The sequence below is a fragment of the Sparus aurata genome, chromosome 22 (assembly GCF_900880675.1).
Source record: "Sparus aurata chromosome 22, fSpaAur1.1, whole genome shotgun sequence".
Taxonomy (NCBI): Eukaryota; Metazoa; Chordata; class Actinopteri; order Spariformes; family Sparidae; genus Sparus; species Sparus aurata.
In genome coordinates, this window is record NC_044208.1 from 27324701 (window position 1) to 27334725 (window position 10025).

Consider the following 10025-nt stretch of genomic DNA (forward strand, 5'->3'; position numbering starts at 1 on the left):
GAAAAGGAAGCAACAAAAAGAAAAAAGGTATGCACTATTTTGAGGAAAGAGGAGGAAAAAAGGCAAAGACAGAACGGTCAAAGGAGGTTGAGACTGTGTGTTGAACTGACTTCATATCCACAACGAAATCACAATCACTTTGAAGTTTCAAGCTTGGTTGAAGTCTAAAGTAAGGGCAAGTAAGGTTAGCCTGGTGCCGTTTAGCTATTTAAACTGAATAAGACTGTCAGTTAGGAGTAATTAGTCTTAGACTGAATAAGCACTGGCCTATTAGACTGTATATAAATTCAGTCACTGAGAAATTGAATCTTCCGCCCCATTCTCCTCATTATACTTCATTTTTGCTCATTTAGCGTTAAAATGAAACATTTCCAGCGTCTATTTTGATCCAGACATAAAAACCATAAGAGGCGCCCCAGGCCATACATGCAAACACCCACTTCATCTTTTAACACCTACTCGGCAATGGGGGAAGCGTGGGAGTTTAAACACATATTCAGTGAAAGAAACATCAGAGATTAGAGGAATGTGCCAATACTTCAAGTGCAGCTATTTCTCCTTACATTTTATTGATACCCCACCATAGCCTTGAATACCCCCTGCTTAGCGAGGGGTTTCTTTCCTTAAATTTTTTTTTTTTACGTCTTGTTACAGAGATGGAAGTGACACATTGCACCAGTTTTGAGAAGGATAAATGACTGCTGGTTGACTTCTGATCTCCTATTCTAACTGTCACTTCATCTGACGATTTTAAGAGGATCAAGCGGCATGGAGTTGGCGGGGGATGCGACCACGGATGAGAGGCGCCCGACAAACTGAAATAACCCCGCTCAGGGTGGAGACGGCGACATGGGCAAACTCAAAGAGCATGCATGTGTTGCATTCGTTAGCACCCCAGCTGAGAGATCCTAAATGTTTCCCATTTATTCATTAGAGCGCACTGGCAAGACAGCCAACGATGGAACGACATGCAACTGATTCTCTGTTACAAGCTCTTATTGCTTAATACAAACATCGACTGTCTCACACACCTCCACCTGTAAGCTGAATTGGAGCCTCTCCTTCTCCTTGCGTTCCAGAGCCCTTTTCAGTTCTCCTGCCTCGCTGAGGACTGATGCCGCACTGAGCTGGGCTCGCAGCTCCGCCACTTCTCGCTCCAGGTTTGAACGATCTATACACGCGTACACAACATGCAGGCACATAATTAAAGTGTTGTGTTAGATCTGGAGACAAGAAACGAATCGACAAGAAGGTGACTGATGGATTAAAGACCACAAGAAACTGATTGTACCTTTCTGCAAAAAGAAAAAAAAAAAACCTCTGCAACAATTCTTGAGGGAGAAAAAAGTTTAAGTCGATAACCTTATATTTAACTTAATTTAGCTCGTGAATCATTTCAAGAGGTCGCTTGTGGTGTGATTGAAGCTGGACATGATGAAGATAGATTATGATATACAAACGCTGAATACTATCAGTGATTTGGTCATCATAACGTATTTCGCTATCTTTAAATAAATCTATGGGAAATTCAGACTCAAACAAATAATAAAAATAAGCGGAAGAAAGAGGGCATCTACTCATGGAAAAGAGGCTTGTTCCCATGACAGAAGGGGATACAAACATTAATGGCCTCCTCATTAGCTAGCTTGTTTATACAGCTAGCAACTGTAGTTTGGTAAAACAAAAGTAGTTCCTACATTAAACTGCTAACAAGGGCTGTGGATCAATATCATTAATGGGGTCATGACTTCCTGAAAGAGACACTGCTGTCACTTTTTGGTGCTTTTAACAGCATAAGCCGAGTGTCATCTGGTTCCATTCTAACCAAGAGAAGGAAGAGATCTCTACAGCCGGCATCTCCGACTGCCATCTAGTTCCATTACATTTGAGAGAAGGTAGACATCTTTACAACCGGTATCTCCAAAACTCTGAAACTCACACTAAAACAATCTAGATGGAATACCAGTACAGGAAAAATATGGATTTTTGATTTAAGGTTGAACTGTCTCTTTGAGGCTCAATGATGCCCTTAAATCAATAATATTACAAAAAACAGTTGTGGTCACCAAAAGGTAAGGTTTTTAATACTTCTCTCTAATCTGCTCTTCATTTTATCTCCTTTTATCATCATATATTTCACACCGTTTCACCTTTCTGCACTATAGTCCAACCAATTCTTTATCCTTTCTCAAATAATCCATTTGTCCTGTCTTCACTGTCTACTTTCCTGCTGGCCTGTTTCTGCCCATACTGCCTGAAGATTGTCTTCAAGGATAAACTGATAAATAAGAAACGACAGCTATTTCTGTGGCATAGCTATCTTTTAACCCATCCATCCACCTGTGACTTGCTTCCAAATCCTGTCTGTCTTCTCCTCTCCTGTTTATCCAGACATTCAGTACCTGGCACTCGCTGTCCACCTCTTCCCTCCTCCCTGTCAGTGTGGTTGCCATGTGGCTGAGCAATGGGCTGAAAAGTCTCCAGTCGTGCCCTCTCAAGCTCGGTCTTCTCCTTTCTCGTCCTCAGCAGCTCACTGCGCAGATCCTCAACCTGGGAATCGTCAGCCGTGTAAAATGGAAACAGAGAAAGACATCTGACTGACAGCGGGCAAAAAACAACACTTCTCGGAGAAGATGCTGCACTGATTATGGTTTTGTCTCCTGAGATTTATTGTAGATCTGCATATATAGTCAGGAGCAGTACACAGACATAAACAAACCTGTTGAACAAGGGACTCTCTGCTATCCTCAGACTGTTCGAGGAGTCGTCTAGCTCTCTCCAGTTCATGATCCATCTAAGGAGATCATAACAATAACGTCAGAATAATAAATACTTTTAAGCCTCCTTGATTTCTAGTAATCGGTATATCATTAGGCATGAAACATTCATACATTTGCACAGTTTGAGTTACAGCACAATTATAGAAATATTGGCAAGTGGCTCCATTTTATTTTCATCTATAAAAGTTTTTAGAATTCTAAAAAACTACCTCTGCCAAATTCAGTAAAATGATGCAGAAGAGAACGGTAAAATGTCATAAAATGAAATTCACAAAACCGTACCAAAAGGCTTTCACATTTTTAATACAAAACATTCCTTGAAAACAAAATAAATGTACCTTGGACTTCTCCCTCTCTGCTTTCAGTTGCCTGCCTGACATGGCCTCCTCTCGGTCATGGACTTGAACTTTGCGTCTCGCTGCAGTCTGCAAAACAAAACACACAAGGCCACAGCATGTGTTATCATAAGAGCACACATAGTGCAAGAATGCAATTTGAGAGGTGATGTTGCATCACAGCATCTTCCATCTCGTTTTTTTGGAACAAGCTACTGGCATCTTGGTGGATTTGTACTAGGGCTTAGATCCCACTCAATCCCACTCATTCTGAGCAGGCTGTGGTGATGAATTACCGGCTGCTAGCAATAACATCTACCCAAGTGACTCATCATCTATTTGATTCACATCACAGCGGGCCCATCGGTGGGGAATAAATGTGCCCTCTGCTCTCCCTCCCATCCTGCTCTTTTGTAGTAAAAGAGATTATTTTCCTCTTCATTTCCTCGTGCTTGTTTATTTACCCTTAATTTTTGGACAAATGCATTATTTCCCATCGCCCCGGGCCCTGCTGTTGTCCCATTAGGGCACTACGGAGGAGTTGGATGCAAATGAATTGGTAGCTACTATCATTAAACAGCGTGCTCTCAAAGGTGATCAGCCTGCATACAGCTACACAGCGCCCCTCTGTGGTCATCTAATAAACTGCCGGAGGACTTAGAGGTTTAGAAAGGACTGGTGCCATGACAATGATTATCTTATGCAAAACCTTGTCCTCTAAATCAGTAACAAGAAATAAATGGTTGAGGTATTTCAGAATTGAACTGACATTATGCTAATGATGCATATTATGGATGACTTGTGTGTCTAAATGCAAAGTAGCAATGTAAAAGAGCAATAGTACAAGATAATGTATTCTTTATAATCTATTGAGTGCACCTAACTATGAGTCTACACCACTAAAGTGCACCTAATGACAGAGCTCTCCCAGCTATTAATGCTTTAAGACAAATGCAAGCCTAAAAAACATGATTGGCAAGAAGTAGAGGGAAGTAGCAATTACTTGCTTAGCAACCATTTGCACTGCATCACAGTAATTGCCTAGGTGGGCTTTATAGTCTCATAAAGCGGAGCAAGAGGGCTAGGTGACACACTGCTTTGACAAACAACAGAAGATGCAGTACATTAGAAGAAGAAAAAAAAAAAGCCCTCAGTAAGACACGGAGACTTTCCTGTTTAACGGACAATGCAGTAATAAATGTTGTATCTGTAAATGCTGTGTGGAAGATTGCTAATCACACCAATTGTTGGTTTTGGTCCTTTTCTAGCTTCGTTTACTGAGACACAGGAATAATTACTGATAACCGGAGATCACGTTTTAGCAGTCGTAAATGCCGTTTAGCGAAACCTTTCTGTACCAGAGCCAGCAGCGAGAATGGCTTCTGATTTTTTTAATGTATTTATTGTTTCAAATTGAGCATTAATAAAGTGTGTAAATGTCAGTGGTTTGTATTATTAACCAAGAGCTGGCTACTGCTTTAGCCGAATTTCTCCTCATGTTAAGTAGTCTGGTAAAAAAAAGTTTTGAAAGCAATGCTTCTCTGGCGGGTGTAGCTCAGGAGCAAGTCCTCCAGTAATCAGAGAAGGTCTCTGGTTCGGATCCCTGGCTCCCCTGCCCGCATGTCAAGTATCCCTGAGCAAGGCAATAAACCCCAAATTGCTCCTGATGCACAGTTGGCACCTTGCATGGTAGCCACTGCCATCAGTGTATAAATGTGTGTATAAATTTGCCCTTCCTCATATTACATCTTGGTTGAATAGCTGGTCTCAGACATAAAAAAATCTCCCGCAAGACGTGTGAGATCGAATACATAATTAGGCTTCAGAACAAGGGTGCCCAAAGTGGAGCACATGGGCTAAAGTTGGCCAGCATAAGGTCTAATCCACCCCTTAATTAAGACAATTACACTAAGAGTGGGTACACTGGCGCTGTTGATAGAGGTGAGTGCATTACAACTGTAAGCGGCACAGCATCACGCCTGAAACATGCCAATTTGAGACACTTAACAATCCACTTATACTTTTAACCAGCATGTATTCTTAGCACTTGCTGCAAGACATATGTTAAGGCGTTACCTACAGTATATCCACACTCTTTATGCGTGTATGCAATTGTTCTGTAATTGCTTTTAACAATTTTCTTTCATTTATTATGTCCTCTTATATGTGTTTTATATTGATTTGTGTTTTTTTTCAATGACTGTTCGTAAAGTCCCTTGCTCAAGGACTGCAGATTAAATTTGACATATTCACACCATATTGATGTGAATGCATGCGTGTTGTCTCTGACAAGTAAATAAATAAAGTGAAAGTTGAATACTGTCAGTTTCCATCTTGTCCTGTCCTGCCTTCCTGTTGTCTAGAGACTATTTTTTGGCATTCTCTTTGAATATGTGGGCATGACAGTCTCAACAGGGAGGTGTGAGGGATCACAGCAGATGAGTGATGGGGGGGAGGAGTGTCACCTCCTGCAGCTCGTCAGTCATGGCCGCCCGCTGGTTGGGCCTTCTCTCTCGCCCCACGCTGCTTTGTTCTGGGTTCATCTCTCTCTCCAGCTCCTGCAGACGCCGCTCCACACGAGACGACACCTGCAGACAGGGAGACGGCGCACGCCTCAGGTCACGCAAACATTGCCAGCACAGGAATGGCAGCAAGACATGATAAATGAGACACCAGGAAATTAAAAGGGTGGGTGACAAATATATCTGCGAAAAACTGACTGGAAGTATTACATTCACGATGCAAGAATTCCCCGTTTAATCAGGAAGTATCTCCCTTATCTCGTCACGTCCACAGACATGACAAGATAAAACATATTGAACATGTTGGCTGTCATCGGAGCAGCGTATTTGTTGGAGTAATGATGTTGCAGTGAGGAGCCATGTGTCTGAAAATTATTCTGAAAATGTTATGAAGATAGACTTTACTGAATTGACATTTGAAAATAGGACACCGTATGAACATTTCTATTCAGGAAACATAAATATTCACATTTGTCATCTTTCATACATCAATAACTGTAATGTCTCTTTAAATTCAGGATGCATCCACATTTCTTCTGAAGTCCACAGAGTTAGAAAACATACTTGAAGTATTGCTGGTGAAATACAACAACTCACTGAGGTCTGTCTCTGGGAAGTTGTCATGTGGTCTACAAGGTTCTCCATCGCTCGCCTGGTGTCAATGTCAGACCTATATAGAAAACACACAAAAAAGACAAATCCAGCAAACTGAAAATATTTACACAGCAGAGTTCTCGCTTGCTCAGAAAAATCCTGTCCCAGGACACCATTGATCAAAATGTGAATGCATAATGTGACGCCACTAAAAATAATTACGCAGCTTCAGATGTTGAATTATGGTGGTAGATCAATTTGGTGCGGTCAGCAGCGCCAGGGAGGAGAGATTATTTAATAACTTGAAATGTCAAATTCTAATGCATTTTGGGAGAAAGATCTGCTGCCTTTTGACTTTCCAGCGCCGTCTCTTCAGGCCGCCAATGAAACTTTTATCACTTTCTCACTAAGGTCTTTTCAAAACACATGCATTTGTTTTCAAAGCTCAAACTAAATATTTTTTATAAACAGTGGATGTGGAAAATAAAAGATCAAAGTGCTGCAGTTCTTCCTGAATGAAGAAAATAATCAGGGTAACCAAATCCCAAATTCAATTTGAGCAAAGGCAGACTTAGGACACCGAGGTCATCAAGTTTTCATGTGAATAAACTTTAAATGGTGAGTAGCCCATCTGGATACACAAAAAAGATTTTTTACAAAGAGTAAAGAGAGGTTTTTTCTTTTACTAAATTGGCCATCGTCGCCAGTCTTTATCATTTTACCAGGGTTTGTACAGCTTTTTAATGGCAAATTTAAAGCACTTTTCAGGCACTTTCAAGTCACTTAAACCAAAAATTTCTATAGTCTTGAAGTCTTTTTCATAACATCTACATTGTTTTTACAGACATGATTGGGAAAAATAAAGCATACAGAATTATTTCATACACACAGCAATCATCATAGATAATCACCTAACTTGTTTTGCCAGCTGAATGTTGTGATCATGATTATCTAATGCTTGCTAATTTCAAGGGAAGAAGACAACAAACAAATATGACGACTGGGTCGTTCTATTTCAAATATTGCCACTCCTCTCAAGTACCTATTTCTCTTGAGGATTTCTCTATCCAGGTCATCAGACAGCCTCAGCTGGTCACAACGCAGGTCCCTCAGGGATTGGTGCACAGTGTGAATCTATGTGGGATGGCCAGAGATAGATACAGAATATTAAACATTATAAGCAAAGCAACGCAAAAGTTAGACCTCTGTAAGGGAACAGAAACGTGAATATGAACAATCGCTGATTTGATTAGCGTAATTTTTTCATATCTGTGTTGCTGACTCAGTGTGCCCTCTTGTGGAAACTCTCTAAAACTACATGACAGTAAAAATTGGCACTGATTTGTAGTTGGTCTGTCTCTATTTCTTACATCTTCTCCTGCTGCAGTCTCCTCCCTGGTTTCCTTGAAACGAACACCGGCAGACTGAGACCTCCTTCTCCTTACTGGAGTGCTTGTATAGTCCCTCAGTGGAGAAGTAGGGTAGAATCGCTGGCTATCTGAAATAACAGATTTACATGTTACATAGCGTTGAAACTAGAGCTTATGTAGGCTGGTTACAAATATAGAACCAAACAAAAACAGCAGAAACTCACTCAAGGTAGGCTTAATTTTAAGGTTTTTTGTCTTAAAGTTTCATTTCTTTGCAAATTATCCAGAGCTAAGACAACAATGAGAAGACAACTGACAACACGATCTTATGCATCTCTCCATACCTGATCCCGAGCAAGCTTCCAGGTCGCTGGTGTGCAGGGTGGAGGCTGAAGTGGAAGCACTCCGAGCGCCATTGGATCTGCCGCGCCTCTGAGTCTGTAGTTGACTGATAGACTCCTCCAGGTTCCCCCTGAGCTGGTGCAGAAAAAAGGCAGACAGACACGTAAGAAAATAGAAAATGCTTTAATAACATTATGAAACAAAAATCAAGCTGGTTAAGAATACATAAGGCAGTTCACACCGTTGAAAATATCTGGGGAAGGAGAGACAGTGGGTGGAGAGCAATTGTTTTAAAAGTGAGATAAAATGGATGAGGACAGAATAAAGAATGAGATAAAGGACTAAAAGATGATTTACTAGGCACACAGATAGAGTACACCGGTATGTTACTGCCCGAGAAACGTTATATGTACGACAGAAGGATATTCCCACAACTGTCGTAAAACAAATGTTACATTCTAACAAACGTTTCAAGAAAAATCTTTCTTCTTACGTTGTTCAAAATAGCTCAATTTAGAACATAAAGGTGGTGTGTTACATTACATTACAACTCTGACATAAAAACATAGCTACAGGCAAAGGGAGGACCACTGTCACATCATCTGGGTCTTAAAAAGTGCAAAAGGATTATCATTATGAAATTATTGTTAATAGGATAAGTGTCTCACCAGGGCCATGGCTTCAGCCTGATCATCTGTATGTTCCCTGTACTGGCCCAGCATCTGGTCTACTTTGCTCAAGTTCCTGCTGGTGTCCTGTCAAGAAAACAGAGAAGAAAACAAGCTCTTGATGAACAGTTACTGAGAGTTTAGGAACCAATTCAAGCTATAAATTAACAGAATATAAACCCAAAATGAATGTCCAGCATTAGCAGCTGGATGAGACAGAGCAGAGTACCTGTAAAGTGCTCGCCAGTGTGCTGATCTTCTCCGAGAAGTCCACCGTTCGACCATCACCTCCACTCCCGTTCTCCCTGCACCTGTCCCGGCTGGGTCTGCGGTGGGCTTCACGCACCCTCGGCCTGTGCACCCTCGTCCTGTCGTATGAATCCGACTCACTGGACGTATCCATTGTTTGGGACATGGCAGATCTCCGAAAAACGTCCTGACTAAGCAAACTGACGATTAGTGACCAGCACTAGCCTCGTCTGCGTGAAAACGCTAACTGTTAACCGCAACGTTAATCAGATTAACGCACAAACTGGGCTGGTTCTGAACTTTCCTTACACTAGATGTTTCTGTCATCGCTAGCAGACATTGGAGGTTTGTCATTGTTACCTTAACAACCATTGGAGACAGAAAGCTATCTGACCAGCACACCACCGCCATTCAAACTGTCCCACTCCCAGTCAATCCCTGCGCCGCTGGGCATTGTTGTGGGTGATGCTCCCCCAGGCTAGCAACAAGTGGCAACTACTGTCCGTTAGCTAGCTAACCGAACGTTAGCTAACTCATTTAGCTTTGTGAAAATACCGTAAAAAACTGCAAAACACAGCGGAAACAGAGGAAATACATGATACCGGAGTAAATATATAAGACCGGAGCCGTCGGTTTGTCGGTTTGTGAGTGATAGTTAACGGAAGAACAGCCCTCAGCTTCACTGTGCTATGGCAACTTGAACTAGCCGCGTCTGAGCAGGAAATCAACCGACCACAGCAGCCGCCGCAAAGGACGCCGGGAAGTGTATGCTGACCACAATGGAACAGTGTGGGAATTTATGATTTGTGGACTACATTGTCCGAAGGTATGCGTTTGCGCCAGTGCTGCCGCTTTTCACCTAGAAACGAAAAGAAAAGAAAAGAAAAGAAAAGAAAAGAAAAGAAAAGAAGAGAAAAGAAAAGGCGATATGATTTGGTCATAAAACTTTTACATTGAAATTAAAATTGACAGTATGTAACTGAATAGAGAGACAACAAAACAAAAAAAGACAATAAGTCAATAATATATTGGGTATGAATAAAGATTTATGGAAATATATTCTAATAGAAGAGATTTAGGAAGTAGGGATACTCACATATTAAAACAAATGTACTTAAAGGTGCAATGTGTAGTTTTGGAAAATAAATCAAAACTCTGAATTTTA

At 41.2% G+C, this 10025-nt stretch overlaps 1 protein-coding gene across 2 annotated transcripts in view; it reads right to left on the reverse strand.

Moving 5' to 3' along the window:
• Window positions 1-9598, reverse strand: part of cep128 (centrosomal protein 128) — a 37787-nt gene extending 28189 nt beyond the window's left edge. Inside the window, exons 1-11 of one of the 2 annotated variants that reach the window (XM_030406280.1) lie at window positions 8841-9598; window positions 8612-8698; window positions 7946-8078; window positions 7602-7729; window positions 7274-7365; window positions 6235-6307; window positions 5581-5703; window positions 3119-3205; window positions 2720-2794; window positions 2403-2550; window positions 1032-1171 (exon numbers count right to left, since the gene is read on the reverse strand). In XM_030406280.1, coding sequence (XP_030262140.1) covers window positions 1032-1171; window positions 2403-2550; window positions 2720-2794; window positions 3119-3205; window positions 5581-5703; window positions 6235-6307; window positions 7274-7365; window positions 7602-7729; window positions 7946-8078; window positions 8612-8698; window positions 8841-9026 — 1272 coding nt within the window. In that variant the 5' untranslated portion in view covers window positions 9027-9598. The remainder of the gene's footprint in view (window positions 1-1031; window positions 1172-2402; window positions 2551-2719; window positions 2795-3118; window positions 3206-5580; window positions 5704-6234; window positions 6308-7273; window positions 7366-7601; window positions 7730-7945; window positions 8079-8611; window positions 8699-8840) is intronic. The other variant, XM_030406281.1, reaches the window with a different exon arrangement.
• Between the last annotated feature and the right edge of the window lie 427 nt (window positions 9599-10025).